The sequence below is a fragment of the Phalaenopsis equestris genome, unplaced genomic scaffold (genome assembly GCF_001263595.1).
Source record: "Phalaenopsis equestris unplaced genomic scaffold, ASM126359v1 Scaffold001214, whole genome shotgun sequence".
NCBI lineage: Eukaryota > Viridiplantae > Streptophyta > Magnoliopsida > Asparagales > Orchidaceae > Phalaenopsis > Phalaenopsis equestris.
Genome location: NW_018165653.1, coordinates 63,652 through 81,891, shown reverse-complemented (window position 1 = coordinate 81,891; position 18,240 = coordinate 63,652). Strand labels below are relative to the sequence as shown.

Here is an 18,240-nt window from a genome sequence, read left to right as displayed (position 1 = left end):
AAAAGATTTAATCTTCTAGAACATAATGCAAAATAATTAGTGCCAACCAATACTATAAAAAACAACATACCCACAAGAGGCAAACAAGAAGCTTGGTCAATAAAGCCATTGTTGCCTGAGATCTCTCTAAATGAGAAGACAGCCTAAGTAAGGATAAGCCAAGCCACCCTAGCCTGAACTGGACCAATCAACCTCAGCTTGACCATTAAGGTTTTCTCTTTTAGGTCTTCCAGGCCCCAATTCAGGCTCATGAATGATCATGACACATCTCATCTTTTTAAGGCCTGTTAGGTTGTTCTGAGCTGTCTAGTATTTGATTTAACCAGAACGCGTGAAATCAAACACTAATTCAATTCTTTTGAATGGTTTTGAGACGTATAATTTGCATTGAATTTCATACCTCATTAAATATCAACTAAAACAATCACAAAAATAATGTCAAAAACATGCATATATTGATGCCAAATGCTTTCAACTAAAATAATCACATGCATCTTCACTAAAACAGTATGCTTTTTATTTTTTCGAAAATTTGAGCGAACACACGAACTAAAATAATCACATGCATCTTCACTAAAACAGTGCTTTTTTTTTTCGAAAATTTGAGCGAACACACGTAATGCATATGCAAGGTCTTGTACCAAGAACCTGCGAGTTGACACATAATGAATTTCCAAGACCTTGTACCTAGAACCTGTGATTGGAATGATTAAACTCTCAACCAACATGCTAATGTAACTTGCATAAAATAGCTCGCAATTGACGATCATAACATTATGCACATAAGAAGAGCACAATCAACATAAAATGCTACAGCACAAAAATTATTTATATTAGTCAAATTTAATGCTACAGCATGTAATTCAAAAAAAAAGTTACACTGAACACATTCCCACATCAGAACAGAAATGAAATGAGGAAAACAATAAATGACCATACTCAAACACCACCAACAACAATAAGAAACCTCAACTTCTAAACCATAAAAAGACCAACCAGAAAACCAACCAAGAAGATGAGCTACTCACCACTGAAACAAATTTGCAGATGCAGCTATCTGTGGCGCCGGACAAGGGAGCTGCCATGGCTTCAATAGTGGATCTGGAATCTCTGGTATATCCAAAGAAATTCCACTGAACTCCTCGACAAACCGAAGAACAGAATTCATGGATTGAAGTCTATCAGTCAGTTCCCTTATCTGAGTCCTCAGTATATTGTTCTCCGATTCCACCTTCAGATAATGGTTCATGTGCAAACTGATCTGCATCTCAACTTGTTCGTTCTCATTCTTGAGATGAGCTACTTGGTTTACAATCTCATCCAGGTGCTGCTGTTTCCTCAAGCGAGATCTCCGAGCTGAGTCCCTGTTTGACACCATTCTCTTCCTCTTCCTCTCATCAATCATCAGCCCAGAGTTCTCAGAGCTGGAGGATTGGCGAGCAACCTTCCCGGACATTTTTTTTACAGAGGAATCTTAGTTGATTAAAAAGTTTGCCTAATGATACAGAAGATTTGGGCTTTTCCGAGAATCAAATGAGACCAAGCGACAATTTTGGGGCTTAATTCATGAGAAAACGTAGAACCAATAGAGAAATACAACCGACAAGGACTGGAGGAAGCAGATGCGGAGAGTAGAGAAATTCATAAAGGCTAGAGATTGATTTTGTGCAAGAACATAAGGATCAAAGTCTGGATGATAGATCCTGAGATCTATAATGATTTGGTAACGATTGGCGCCGGGTCTCTTTCTACCAAGAATCTATAATAGAAATCGGATCCTAGAACACACAGAAAGCCAAAAAGATTTGGGCGATGGTTTTAATAGAAATCGGTTCAAATTCAGCAAGAACAGGAAGCCAAAAAGAACAAATTTTTGGCGTTTCAAGAAAAAGATCGATGGCAACCTAAGGAAAAAAAATCCTAACGAAATAAAATATCGCTCAATTGAAAAGAGGGAAGGAAATCATACTTAGCTGGAAAGAGCGCGTAGAGACGGAAGGTACTAATCGCGATGGGCAAGGGAAGGGAAGGATTGGCCAGCCATGGGGATGGCCTTTTATAGGAGAAAAGATGCGAATATTCTACTATTATTTTAGCATATGTTTTGGGAAATGAAAGAACATGCCATCTACCACCAGTGTGGCCGAATTATTATTTATTATTTATTAATGGGACAAAACCGGAAGAGGATTCATGGTTTAAGATTTTTTTTTAATGCTTGATAAGTTTAAAGTAAAAAATAATTTTTCTAAGGTGTAAATTTTAGTTATATACTTTATGATTAAATATTTATTATTTTAAAAAATAATTTACTGATGAAAGAAATTAATTAAAAATAAAAATTTAAACATGGAATGAAGATATTCTCTTCAAATTTTTTATTTAAAATTTATTGAATCTGTTTTAAATAGGGGTAATATAAGTTTTATTTGGTTACAGTTATATTATTGTTGCGTGCAAGAAAATTTGTGGTACTGGAGTGACATTTATCGTCTTAATATTGCACGAAGATCCAAAATACACTGATAAGAAAAAAAAAATAGCTAGATGAGGCTCCAAAACATTTTACGTGGAAAAACTCTCGAAGGAAAAAAAATCATGGGATTAGCCCCCCAAAGTAATCTACTATAAGTGATTCTAAATACATAGGTCTACACTTCTCCTAAATTAAAGAAGATATAATTATAAAGCTGATAATTATAAATTTACAATAATAGTTCAATTATAATAGTTATAATTCGGCTACAACGCATGGTTCTTGGTTGTAATAACTATAATTTGTCATAAATGTCATAGTTGATAGTTGTAATAGTGTCAGTCGGCCACAAAGACCTTAGTCAATAAATGCAATAGTCTCAGGGTCCGTTTGGGGCAGCTTATTTGGTGCGGTGACATTTTGAAAATGCACCTGACCTATTTGGGTAAACTACATTTTGACAGCTTATGCGTTTTAAAAATGCTAAAAACAGCTTTTTCACACAACACCTACCTAGGTGGGGTGACAGCTTTCTGGCAGCAGTCTGGCTTTTCCAAAAAAATAAAAAATAGTAATAGTCACTACAGTGACAGCGGTCTGGCTTTTCCAAAAAAATAAAAAATAATAATAGTCACTATAGTTAGCTTATCAGTAGATTATTTTTAATCAACTTATCAGCATATTATTCAATAAGCTGCAGCTGCCCCAAACAGACCCTCAGTTTGTCATAGAGGCCATAGTTGGAAACTGTAACAACGTTTTTTTGGTGACATAGGTCATAGTTGGTGAGTGCAATGATATTAGTTGGTCACATAAACCATATTTGAATGTTATAATAGCGTCAGTCGGCCATAAAGGCATATTATGATGACTATAATAGTGTCAGTTGATTATAGAGGTTGTAGCAAGAATTACCAACTTCGCTCTATATTACCAATTGCAACTAGAGTTTCTAACTATAACCTCCATGACCAACTAATGCTATAATATCTTTGTACTATGACATATGTGACTAAATGATGTTATTGCAATCATTAGTTGTAGCCCATATGGTCGATTGATGTTATTACATCTTTCTACTACAACCTCTATGGCAACTTACATTACGATAGTCATCGACTCTGGTCTTTGTGGTTGACTGACACAATTACATTATATAAGTATGGTCTTTATGTCAAACTAAAGCTATTGCGGTCACCAACGACGAACATTATAGCTAATCAATGCTACTACAACATCTAACTATGTCTATACGACCAACACACATTATTATATTAATCAAATTTGGTTCAATTGTCATTATTAGAGCTTCTAACTACAGGTTGTGTGGGCAACTAACACTGCTACATCTCTCAACTATGACCTATATGACAAATTACAGTCTATATGGCTAATTGTTATTGCAGTTTCAAACTTTGACATCTATGACCAACTGATGCTATTACATTTTCCTACTATAACCTCTGTGGTCAACTAATGTTATCATAGTTACCAACTATGACCTATATGGTTGAGTAATGCTAATATATCTTCTTGCTACAACCTCTATAATCAAAAGAAAGTCAATGAAAAGAAGATGTTGTAAACTATAAAAGCGTACTTGTCAAGTCTTTTCGTTCCTCCACCTGAAGGTTCAGTACTTGTAAGACCAATATATAATTTTGCAGGAATTAGAACATGCTTGTAGAAAAAGTAGGAACTACAAGTTTAAAGTGTGTCTACCAAATCCTATCGTATCTTAGTGGGTCCTATTCATTTAAATGTATAGATGATTTCTTAAGTAAGGCATAATGAGTTTAATCATACTTCAAGATATTCAAAAGAGTATGAGAAAGGTCCAGGGACCAAATCTCGAACATCTCACAATCCCTTGAAAAGTCCTGAGTTTGTTCAAACTCATCCTTATCATACTCTTATGCTCTATGAACTGATGTTCTAACCAACCCTAGGGGTGATTTGGTCTAATTAACATTTTAATTTTAAAGATGGGCTTGTAGTGTTTTAAACAGGTTTGAAATTAGTTATAGGTAGTTTTCTAAACCTCATTAAATAAAATTTTGATTAAGCCTAGTGCACTACTAAACCCCTTAAAAATTAATAGGTAAATTTGTAATTTTAGAGAAAAAGATTTAAATGTTTATACCTTTAATCCTTATCATGAGTCATAAATCATTTCAAAATCATTAATTAGGGCTTAAAATCAGTGAGTTATGAACTTCCAAAAATCATTACAAGACCAAAGTGAGGCTGGTTACTACCATTTATCCCTTTTATTATTTAAATATTCTTCCAAATTTCATTAATTTTAAGAAATTACAAATTTATCCTTTATAAGACCAAAATGAGATTGGTTGCTACCATTTATCCCTTTTCTATTTTAATCATCAAAACATATCAATTAAAATCATTTGTTGCCAATTTAGTCCTTTAGTTAAGTTCATCAAAACATATCAATTAAAATTATTTGTTGCCAATTTAGTCCTTTAGTTAAGTCTAAATATTACTTAAGCCTTAAATTCCAAAATTACCCTTTTTGCCCCTAAGGCCTTATCACCCTATAATTCATTAAATTAAACTCAAATGACTTGAAAATTTTATGTTACCCCACTCATAGGTTAATTAAAACATAAGAGAAAATGTGATTGTTCAGAATTTATTTAATTTTATAATTATTTTTAATGCAAAAATGGGGATTTTTAATGAAAATTTGATAACTCAACCAAAACAAAACCTTTATCCTTAAGAAAGTTATTGGAGGTTCACCTAGGTCAGAGGATCACTTAGACCAATTTTCATAATTTTTAGAGGTTAAATTTAATTATTAGAATTATTTTTTTTGAGAATTACTTCAATATAAAATATTATTTAAGTAAAAAACTACTTTTATATTCAATATAAAATATTATTTAAGTAAAAAACTACTTATATATTTTATTAAATTTCTTTGAGTCCAGGGAACCCAAAGAAACAAATTTCAGATTTTTTTGGTTTATATTTTAATTATCAGAATTACTTTAGTGGAAAATTAAAGAAAATTCATTTTAAGCCTTTAAAAATTAATATCTTGACTAAGAAATTCAGAAAAATTATTTTGATTGGTCCTAAGTGCTTAGGAAGCCAAATGTGACATTTTAATGTGTTTTCACAACTTTTCAATTTTTATGATTTTTTAATTAATTTTTAATTGCTTAAATGATTAAAAATAACTCAAAAATGAGGTATTTATTTTAATTCCAATTTTATTTTTCTTAGGTTTCTTTGGTCATAAGGGGCTCACAAAACCAATTTGGTGATTTTTTGAATTGTATTTTAATTATTATAATTATTTTAATGCAAAAAATGTGCTTTCACTTGATTAATCTGTTTGAGTGATTAAATTAACTTCAATTGACTTGAAATTTTTATGGGAAGCTCCTCTAACATTAAAATATAGTGGAAAATGATTTTTTGTGTCATTTAAATTTGTAGTTAATCCAAATTAATTTTATTTCATTTGTTAGGGTTGGTGGCAATTAAGATTATTTTTAATGAGTTAAAACAAGTTTATATTTTTCCTAGGGTCCACTGACCACATTAAACCTAACAAAATAAATTTTTAATTTTTTAATGAGTATTTTAATTACTATAACTTTTATACCAAAATAGGTTCCATTAACTTGAAAATTAGATATCTCTAGTTAGAGGTCCACCCTGACCTTGAAAAAATTATGGAGATACCTACCATGAAATTGATCCTATGCTCATAGAGACTTAAAATAAGCTCAGGATGAGGGAAAAATCTTATACCTTGGTCCAAGAAGGGAAGCCTTGATTGGATGCTTGGAGAAGCTTCGTGGAGGTTCAAAGAGCTGGAGGATGAAGTCACTGGTCATGGTGAATTGTCTAGACCCAAGTTTGACCAACGCCGATTTTGGATTTTGATCAAAGTCCACTCTAGGCTCGGCTAGTGATGGGGCTTTTGTGGCGAATTTTTTTCTCTCACTTAGGGGATGATGTGGGTGTGATTAATTTGGATTTGGTGGAGTTTTGAGAGGTGCCCTGTTTTAAGCTTGCATTAGGGTTGAGAAATTAGCTTTGATCAGTGGGGAATAGAGTTGGAGAATGGTTGCATTGCACTCATGAGGTCTTAGATAAGCTGTAGGAACAATTTGGCAGAGTCTCCCCAAGAAATTTCAAGCCCTCCCTCCTTGGCCGTGGAGGGTGAGCTTAAATAGAGGAGGCCATGGTGGCTCTCAGAGGCAATTGGTGGGTGGAAAATATTACTTAGGTGGAGGGAAGAAAAGGGAAACAATCCAATTGGAATGATTCAGCTTGGATGGGTTTAATTTTGAGTTTATGCCTAGGTAGAGCATTTGGGCTTGGGTTTTCCGACAGCCTAGGTGGCCGACTGGCCAGGCTCAGCTCACCATCCCAATGAGGATGGTCAATGGTGGGAAAATGTGAAGCCAATTGGGTTTGTGCATGGGTAAAGGTGATTAATTGAAATGGATAAGGGTTTGGTTCAACTTGGGTCTACTTCGGGTTTAGCCTCATGGAAATGGCTTGATTGATTCCCCATGGCTGCCAAAGGTCAGGTGGATCAGCTGAAGTGGTGTGGAGAGGTCCGCATCAAAAGGGATTTTAATCCAAGGGATTTTGGCTAAGCACGGGTTTAAGTGTGTCATTAAAAGGGTTAAAAAACTTTTTAAAGAGGCTTAAAAGTGGCTTGTCCTCTTGCCATTAAAAGCTTGATGGCTCTCATGGCTCACCAATGGCTTGGGAATGGATTCATGACTTGTCCTTGGCTTGGCTAATTTTCATGAGAAGAGATTTTGGATTTATTTAGTATTTTTGTTGAATTTTGTCATGAGGCTTAATATGAAATGATTTAATCATGAATTTAAAACTTAGGGAATGATTTTGATTAAATTGATGATGAAGAGAGAAGAAATTATCATGTGGGCTTTGGATTTCGGCTTTTGGAATTAGATGTGGTGGGCTTGGTCTTTTAAAATTAGGGTTGAATTTGGGCTAAAATTTGGATCAATTGAATCTTTAATTTGATATAGGAATGTATCATGAATAGTTTGGACGTGATTTCAAATGATTTGAATTGAATTTGAAGGCCAATTTGGTGGATTTAGTCATATGGTCAAAATTAGGGCTTTTTTATTTGGGTGAAATTAAGCTTGTAATTGGGTCAAATTGAGATTGTATTTTGTTGATATTGGGATTGGGGATACTGAATTTTAGTTTAAAATTTAAATTGGGCAATATTGGGGTCAATCGGGCCAAGATTGAGGCTAATTTGGGGAGATTAGGCCCATAAGAGCAAATTTGGGGCTTTTGGTCAAATTGAGTAAAATTTTTCAAATTGGGTCATTACGATGTTTAAAAATTGAAATTTGGGAATATTTGGAATGATTTTGAAATTTTTGAGAATTTTTGAACTTTTTGGGTCATGAGGGGCATTTTGGTAATTTCGTGATTTTATGTGTATTTTGGGAATTTGGTGATTTGGGTGAATTTTATGTCAATTTAGGTAGTGGTGAGTGGTTTGAGATGATTTTTGGGCAAATTTGGGTATTTTGGGTAATTTTAGGATTTTTGGCAAAAATTAAGGTTATTAGGGGTATTTTGGTAATTTGGTGATTTTGGGCTAGAATGGGCAATGATTTTGGGCTAGAATGGGCAACTAGAATGGGCAAGTAAGCCATGAACCCATGCCAAACCAATAGGAGCCCTATGAGAATTCATTTTGGATGCTCAATATGCTGGCTCTAACAATCTTTGCCACAGACTAGGGGTATAGGTTCATTCATGTGAGCTTTCCAAAAGGAATCATGGGACCAAATCAAGGGATCTTAGGGTTTGGGGTATGCAAGAAAGTTTAGTGTGTGCAAGCCATTTCAACCACCATTACAACACCAAGGGTTAGTCCTAAAGTCTGACCATCCTATGGGAGACTTCCCTTGAGTTACCCCATACTGACCCCACCTATTAAGTGATAGAGGTTACTACCAATATGTGGAAATTCAAGTTGAGCAAAGAAGAATTTGGAATTTGTAATAGTGAGGGTTCCTTTTATAGTCTTATAGGAATAGTCAACAGGAAAATCCTATGGCTAGGCTACTAAAGAGAAAAAAAAACTAGACCTCAACCAAAAATGAGGTCAAGACACGTATGTTGCAACGGTCCCACTGTAGTTAAATTATAAGAGAAATAGGAATTTTGCTGCTCGTGACCCGTCAACCTGGCCCGTGATGGTAACTTGATTGTAACCCCTCTATACCTTTTCAATACCTCCCACGGTCGACCTCATGTAATGCGCTTGTAACCCAATTTGTAACCCAGGTGTACCTTTCCATTAAATCCCGTGGTCGGCCTCCTGTAACACCCTTGTAACCCCGCTGTAATCGATGTGTAACTTTTCCCACTCAGGTTGCGATACCATGTTTATAACCTCATTTTAACTTTCGTATAACCTCGTAGCCACAGAAAGAGAGGTATACCATTTGTGTAACTCATTGTAACCTCGTTGTAATAGAATATTAATCCCGTCACCGCAGAACCGCGCGCTTAACCCTCTTGTAACCCCTTAATTACGTAATTATAACCTTTGTATAATCTCAACATTAGTGTTTTATAACCCATGAAGCCGTAGTAAAAATTGGAAGCCAAATAGTAACTTTTCATTTTTGAGAAACAGGCATTCTTGCACCATATCTTTGTCGTCTTCCTTTTAAAGGTTAGGGCACTAGATTTCAGATTGCTTTTGTGAAGGAACATTAGAGTTAAAGAGGACATTGCCGAGACTATGAAGACGGATTTGGAAGAGGCCAATGTTGCAAATTTGGGAGAGCTTGAGAAGCCGGAATGCGAGGATGCATCGCAAATGGTGTGAACGAAGAAGAAGAATATTGAATCTAGGTATTTTAAGGTTTTGCTTTCCAATCCCTAAAGCTTGGTTATGTTGTTAGTTTTTTTATTAAATTCACCACAATCCCTAAAGCTTGGTTATGTTGTTAGTTTTTTTTTAAATTCACCATCTTTGTCATCATTTTATTGGATCTTAAACTATTATGGTGTATTATTGTAGGTTATTGAGCACAACATCAATGAACTGCAGGTGCGGTCCATCTGCAGTATGAGAAGTCCTCGATGAAGTCCTACCATCAGTGGATGAGGAAACTTGGAATAAATTGGTAGCCATGAGTTTAGCTTTGTTTTTTGAACTCCCTCTACACCCTCAAGATCATATTCTAACAATGCACATAATAAAATGCTGGAATGTTGATCGAATGACATTCAACTTCAGAGGGAAGAGCTTAAATTTTATGCAAATAAAGTTTCAGTCCTGATAGGCATGCCCAATTGAGGGTTACCTGCATGCTGGAGTAATGCTTCGCCTGGTACTATGGATGCAAGGCAAATAAAGGCCGCACTACTGAACTATTCACCAACTATTCACCAGGAACTGAACTATTCACCAGGAGAGTCCTTGAATAACCTTTTGCAATTATTAATAAAGTTTTTAATGTCAAATTTACTTTTTCCTTCAAGTAACATCAAAGTGTCGAAAAAATTGTCATCCTTTTACGAGGATGTAGATCTTTTATAGCTTATAATTGGCCAGCTACAGTATGTGGATTTCTAATCGAGCAACTAAATGTATGTGCCATGAAAGTAAACAAAGATCAACCACTAGGATGCATTACTGGTTTTGTCTTCTTTTTAATAGTTTATGTTCTGCATATAACTCTGAAAAAGTTCAATTCATAATTTTGGACATAATAATAAATTATTTTATCATGTTTCATGCAGCTCTGATTTTATGAGCATAAATATTGGTCCTCCCAGCAGTGCCTAAGGCTAGACCATAAATACTGAGGTGGCCACTAAATATGAGGTGAAATTTGATAAAGATTCAACTAGTCGTTAAGAGGCTCAGGGTCGCCGTAGTGAGTTTTTTATTTCCTTACTCTATAAAAATCTTATTATGATCTTGTGATACTTTAACTGACTTTGATTATATCTAATGCCTTGCAGATTTATGATTACTTTGTTGAAATAAAAGAAAATGAGCATCATTTACTTGCCCCTCCTCTTGATGAACTATCCAGTCTTGCAAAGCATCTCTTACAATGGGAGACTCAATCTTGACCACATTCTCCCATGTTTGTTTCTATTTTTGCTATAGTTCCTTATCACACCGGTCCTTAATCAACACATGCTGATACATACAGATACTAGCCCTCGTATTGGTCTTCAAGAAATACATGAAATACTTAAAGATCATCACTAATTGTTCATGAACTTTCAATGCTCAATTGAAACTCATATGAAAAATATAGAGAATACAATTACAGAGTTAAAATATGAAGTCAATGATTTACATAAAGCAAAAAAACAACCAGGTGGGGAATTTCCAATGAAACAGGTGTAAGAGTCCCCACTAGGAAGCTTAATTCAAAGGATTAAGCTAAGAGAGGGTAGAAGAAAAATGCTTCTTAGTTCCTCATTCATGGTTTTTGAATGGAAGAAGAAAAGAAGACCAACATAGGAGGCAGCAGAAGAGGCTAGAGAAGTATATACTTTTCTAAAGCATCATCTAATAGAATTCTTGTTTGCTAATATAATTAACAACATCTATTAATTAAAAAATGGAAGCTGTAAATAAAGGGGAAGCAGACTAATTATATCAACCACCATCTGCTAAAGAAGAGGTAGAGGATGTAGATAAGGGAGAAACAATAGATTTAGAGCTTACAATATACGATGAGATTAGTGCTGATCAACCAAATATACATACTAAGGAAGCCACAGAATTTGGAGTCAAAGAGGAAGATCAGGAGCAGGTGGACAGACAATATGTTGATGAAGACTATCCTGATAAGGTATAGAATTTTTTCTTTAAGTGTTTTTGTTACAAATTTTAATATTCAAATTATAAAATATTATTTGCTTGTTTTATAGGTCTCTCCAGCACCATTGGTGGTCGATTTTCCCACTAGACAACAAATTCCAGATTGTATGCGGGAAATAATCGACCTCTATTCTAGCAAATTCAGTGACTTGTTAGTGTGCCATATTTTTTTATTAGTTTTACTGTTCTACTTTTTTATAGATTTGACGTAAAATCTATATATTTGAAAAGCAAAGGTAATTTATTGATTACTATGGGAAATGTGTCGTTAACTCAACGTTACCTTGATGAACTCCTCACAGAGGGTTGGTTAGGAAATGAACAAGTTGATTGTTTTTCTATGTTGATGGAAAAATAAAGATGTCACACACCGCATCTATATAAATTGTACTTATATGTCTCTCCACATCACTGGGTAAATTTTGCAATTCCCTTGTCCTATAATGCACCTAAATACATCTAACATGACTATTTATTCTTATGTGATGTCTTTTTTTTATGCAGTCACATGACTATTTATTCTTATGTGATGTCTTTTTTTTTTTATGCAGCTGTACAAAGTTGGAAATGTTAAATGATTTTTTCAGTACATTACAGCCGATACTGCTGCAAATGTCGAGTTGCTTTGCTGCGAATGTCGAGTTGCTTCTGCTACCAATAAAAAATAATCAGCATTGGACACTGCTAGTTGGGGGCAATGAAGGAGCAGAGATGGAGATTTTACGACTCCTTACCAAACATAATGCATTTGAATATCACTGACGCCATTGTAAGTAGACAATATTAATTGCTTTATGCCTTGGACAAACAGTAATACACATTATTGCTATTGTTCATTCATTTCTACATTTAAATGTGCAAATTAAAAATTTTTTGAATGATGTTAGGGAAGCGTTCCAGGCTGATCTTAGTAAATGGCCGGTACATATGGCCAGAGGCATACCAGTGCAAAGCAACAGTTTTGAATGTGGTGTACTTGTATGTAAATATATGGAAACACTAGTGCAAAAGAATAGAGCTCATTGTGAAGAATATTTGGAATGCATAAATCTATGCCATTATTTAGAGCATAAATAGGATACGAGATGTGTAAATCCGCTTTGTTAAGAATATAATTCTTTAGGAATGATTATTGGTTTATGTTTAGCAACATTTACCCCTCCCCTTTAGTCCTATATTATTTCTCTTTCGAAATTGCTGATTTTATATGACTCAGCAAAAAGTAATCATTTTAAGCGTTGAACAACTTGTTCGGTGAGTTTTGCAACTATCATTGGAACATAATTTTCTTTGTGTAATGGTGCTGACGCATTTATAACTTTTATTTAGTCTTATTGCTAGAAAGATCGATCTTGGTTTTCTTTCTTAATATGACAAATCTTTTTGGAACTTTGGACACTTTTCTCCCGCCATACGAGATGCAGGTGCCGATGTTAATGATTTTATGGATACAAGATGGAGGTGCTAATTTTAATGATTTAGAGGATACAAGATGCAAGTGCTGATTTTAAGAATATCCATCTATGGTTTTAAGGATATCCATCACTGTATTGCTGCATAATGTTGGAGTAAACAGAGTTTTTTTTTCCCACATAGGAGAACTACATAGTACTGATGTTAGTTGCAGTATTGCATTACATATTTACAAAGGTTAATGATAATTTGAAGATAGTTTTATGCTCATCCAATTTTTGGTTTGTTCATGTTACTTCACTGTGGATGGGAAAAGGTTTGAACCTTTTATCTGCTGCTATTCTCTACTTTGTGGGCTCGGTTTGGTTCTTCTTCAGTACTGCTACTGCCTTCATAGCCTTAAATAAATTATGTTAAAGTTTAATTTTTTTGGCTATACTTATTTTTTATTTTGGGTATACTTGTATGTAATTTTGGAGACTTTTTTTGGGTGGGTTTTGTACTGTGGGAGGTGGAACCTCTATGAGTGTTTTATTGTCTTTTGGCTTTTAGTTCTGGGGATCCACCGCCCCTCCCCAAACTTGTATGATCCTTTTTGGGTTTTATCAAATTTTATTTCTGTTTAGCTTTATGTAAGAAGTAGTAGTTAGTGCTTGGCGGTTCAAGTATATTAGAAAAGTTAAACTAATAACATTATATCCTTTGCTCTTAGAATTTATAAATAAATTGCTTTAACGCCTTACTTAAAAAAAAATGGTATCTACCGGATTATTTTTTTTTATTTCCATACTTTCAATTCTTTATCTTGTGCAATTTGGTTTAACACTTTACCACTCTAGTTTGTTTGATCGAATATGAATTGACTAAAGTTGGTTCTATTGATTTGCTTTAGTCAGTTCACTATTTATATAATAGGACAAAAGACAAAAATGAATTGTTTCCTCATTTTACCACTCAATGATCCCCAAAATACTCAATATATAAAATAAACTAAATTTCTATAGGTTTACAAAAGATAGAGTTCCAGATCCAGTTACAGGATTACATAGTTTACAAATCTGAATTTCTACAGCTGTTACAGGATTACATAGTTTACAAATCTGAATTTCTGCAGCACAATTCTGAATTTCTGCATCATAGATAGAGCAAATCTTCTCTGCATTGTTATGATCTTCTGCAATGTTATGACCTTGTGCAATATTATCTAGTTCCAAAATTTCTGCAATGTAAGCATCTTTTACAGCATCAGAATTACTCCTTGGATATCACCCGAATATGAAGTTCCAGAACCAGAATATCTGCATGCTAAGGGCTAGAATAGGAGCATATTAGTTGTGCCACGAAATATATTATATATGTTTATCAAGCAGGGAAAAAATTCTATGCACATAAAAGAAATTCCAAACTTACTCATTTTATATGTGGCTTAGAATCGAACAATGAAATCTTAAAGGGATGAACATTAAGGCATTGTTGTCTCATGAAGGAAATCCATCACCATGGCGATGTAGAATTTCCCTGGTCTGTGGAGCAAAGAAATTCTGCAGTGTATATCATTGTATTAGTTACAGCAAGAAGTCTTCATACTACAACAAAAATAATTAAAAAAAAAGAGCATTAAATTTGTAGCTGTGTTAGAAAATCAGGTAGTGAGCATATGGGTGGAGACATTGTGATGATTCGGGTTCTTCGGTTGTTGAAACATTTTTTTGCTTTCCTATGTATAAAGTGGTTATGGGTGAAAACTTGTGGTTTGATGAAACATATGAAAAGGGGTTGGAGTTGTGGAAATATACCTTTTGATCTTTTATTTCTCTCCCAGTAACCTTTTAGTCTGGCATTAGATATTCCTTTAGGGCGCATTTTGGCAACATCATTTAGATTTGTTTCATTATTGACAGGTTTTTTATTTTTGTTTTGTTGTTTCCTTGCCTGAGAGCCTTTACCAATCAATATTTCATCAATATTCTATGACAATTTCTTCATCGACGCTTTCATGCGCTGCTCAGCTTCTGGATTTCCTTTTACTTTTTGGGTACATTGATATGCAACTTTATGCATGTGTGTTTGGAATATTAGGTCGCCTTTAATATCATTTGAGGTTTGTGACTGCTGTAGATGCATGTATCCAGAACTGTTATATACATCTCTTTTTGCATTTTCAAACCATCTCAATAGGAAATATTTATCAGGTATCTTCTTAATATGTAGAAAGTTTAGGACTCGTAGAGAGTGTGCACATAGTAGCCCCATCATTTCAAACTTCCACCTATTGCACTAAATATCTAAACTCAAACTGTCGAAATGAACTAGTCGAAATGAACTAGCCATAGTGTTTGTCTTGTGATCATCCAAATTCTTAATGAAAAATTCAGATTCATTATTTATAGAGGCATGTAATTGAAGACCACATGATTTGTGCATAAACTCTCCCTCAAACATTGTGTACAACTTCCTTCAGTAAAATGCAGCTATTTGCCTCAGTATTGGGTTGCTCTTTGTGACAAGAGTAATCATAGATTGATCACACTTCAAATCCTTGACCTTCTCATTACGCCTTCATGTTCTCATGACATTTTCAATGCCCAAAAAACAGTAATAGAACTTGTGGGCTTTGAGACACCATGATGAATGTTATTGTTTGATTCACTCCTTTATGTCGATAAAATTCCCATTTCAAATGCATCCTTAATAAAAGCTGCAGACCACTTATGTCTAATCTTGTACATATCATCTAGCCACACATTGTTCTGTAGATTACCTGTCTCAATCATCACCTCTCATGTATCATTAAATTCCTCTTCGGACTTGCTTTTGCTCAAGCATTTATAAAAAGATCACTGACTATCTTATTCATCACCACACAATGAACCTTTGTAGGTAATTTCTTGTATATGTGCCACTGACATAATCTATGTCTTGTATTTAACAAAATCTCTACTATTAATCTGACCATAGCCTGATCCTGATCAGTGTAGATTGTTATTGGATAATTATCACCCATGATACAGATTAAAGTTTTAAAAAGTCATTTAAACGAGTCCATCATCTCCTCTGACAAGAATCCAACTCCAAAGAGAACATTCTGATAATTGTGGTTAACACAAAAAATATGAGCCCAACATAAGATATATTTATTTAACCTATAACTCATATAAAAAATAATGACATCTCCAAAGCAGCCATAATCAAGCCTGGATGTCCCATCACTCCAAAAAAACTCATCAACCTACCACCCACATCAGTTTTAAAATCTCATTCAAACATGTTATTCTCAGCACGTCTCTCTGCAAAAAAACTGCAATAAAGCATTAGCATCACCATTTTCAATTCCACATCTCTTCTCTCTTTAAATGGAATTGAAAGCATCTTTCTTTGTACATTCCAGATTCTCTACACTCCCAAATTTTTTGGCTAGAAAGTTAAACACGCCTTTTGGTCTTATCCCACACTGTGTCATGGATTTGAGCACATCTACATTTACGTCACTTATCTTTCTGTTGGAACGCAACAGGTGCTTATCATCAGGGTTTACTAATGAGTGGTTATAAGATTCATTGAATTTTTAAACTGTCCAATTGCTTTCCTCATCAACTGCGTATCGAATCATTGCAGGGCAGCCACTTCTTGATTCTGTTCTTCTGTATTTTACAGTTTCTGTAATCTTAAGCTCTTTCTTGAGATATGTTTTTCCACACACGAATTCCTTCGTCATGATATTCCTGGAGTTAGGCCAAAACGTGGCATGCTTCTTACGAACACTAAATCCAATATAATGAGCATAAACACAATATACTTCATAAGCTTCTTTCTCATTGTGGACCATCGTTTGGAGTAACATGTTTGTTGTTTGCTCAGTACAAGTAACTTCGCTCTCACCAAACTGCACACAAGAGAATAAAATGTTAGGCTCAATAGATAACTCAAAAAATAGCCCTAAACCCTCATATGTTTCTTGTATAATAAGGATTCATTAGTTTTAAAGAAACATTGAACCCTGTCAACCCTAGCTCAAAAAACAACCCTAAACCCTAATAATGATAGCTCAACAAAAAAACCTTAAACCATACACCTCTACAAACATGCAACTTCAAGAACTTAACTATTTTTAATTATTTATTGAGCCGTGATTACTGGGGTTTAATGTAGGATATTTACTTCATTATTTTTATAAAAACCTAAAACCATGCACCTCTACAAACATAACTCAACATACATACACCTCCAAAAATACGACTAGATCCTAAAAATAAGAAAACCCTAACAACAAACAACATTAAAGAAAATCATAAAAAAATATAATAATAAAACATCTCCAAACACACCTCCACTTTAAGGTCCACTTCTTCTTTCCTGTTCGGATAATTCCCATCTTCTCCTTCAGCGTCATACATAAACTAGCAGTCTCTATACTCCATCTTCAACTTCAACAGGTCCAGCTGTCGGAAGCTGCCGCTGTAGGAGAAAATGACAAGAGAACAATAAAACAGTAAACCTTAGCAGCTTAAATACCATGATTCACGCGCGCTTTGGATTAAAAGAAAATTGAGTTTATGCAATGGCTGGTTACTTTGGATTCTTCTCATCAAGGTTGAAATGATTTTTTAAGTTTGGAGCACGATGAATGACTCTTTTCAGCTAAGATGTATGCTAGAATTGTGAAACACAACAGTCCCATGGATAAGTGATACACTTAAAATATATAGTATTTTTAGACGTATTTTTGTACCTATTTTTGAGGTATTGCATTTAATGGAAGTTATTTGTGTGTTTTTCTTTCAGGTACCACTAAAAATGTGAAAAATGCTAAAAGGAGTTAAAAAGGACCTAATTTGGAGCAAAAATGTGAAAATTGTGCTAAAGTGTTTTGGAGTCTAAGCGCTAGATCTGGCGATTAAGCGTCGGGTAACCACGGGAAGCCCACGCCAAAGCGCGAGAGGCCCCGCGCTTAAGCGCCAGAGGCAGTTATTTGGCAGGTTTCTTCATTTGGTCGAATTTTGAAGAGGTATTTGAGGCACCTATTGGCTAAAGAGGGTGGTTATGACCACTAGGAACGAAAATATAATTAAAAGACTTATGAAAGAATGCATCCTTTGGAGAATACATCAAATTTGAACACATTTTGAAGAGTTATCAAGGCACCTCCTGGAGATTCATAAAAGAATGGAGTTTTTACACTTGAAGATGGGTGCTTGAAGAGGGAGAGAGTGCTGGAGTCCTGAGAAGAAGATCGTGAAGAAATTTTGGCACCACAAAATTTACTTTTTCCTTTTATTTTTAGTTTTATTTTGAGAGATAAGAGTGTTGCAAAAGAGAAGAGATTCAAAGGAACTTCAAGAGTTTGATGGAGGATTTGAGATAAGTTTTTATCTTTTGTTTTAAACTACTTTTGGTTTTAATCGAGACTTCTTGTTAGTTTGACAATGATTTCTACTTTTAAACTAAA

General features: G+C 34.4%; 1 protein-coding gene across 1 annotated transcript; it reads right to left on the bottom strand.

Moving 5' to 3' along the window:
- Nucleotides 1-819: 819 nt before the first annotated feature.
- LOC110033535 (bZIP transcription factor 53) lies at nucleotides 820-2,014 on the bottom strand. The gene is made up of 2 exons (XM_020737552.1): nucleotides 1,970-2,014; nucleotides 820-1,748 (listed from the first exon to the last, which is right to left on the bottom strand). Exon 2 carries the CDS (start codon nucleotides 1,454-1,456, stop codon nucleotides 1,025-1,027), a length of 432 nt encoding a protein of 143 aa, XP_020593211.1. The 5' UTR covers nucleotides 1,457-1,748; nucleotides 1,970-2,014; the 3' UTR covers nucleotides 820-1,024.
- Between the last annotated feature and the right edge of the window lie 16,226 nt (nucleotides 2,015-18,240).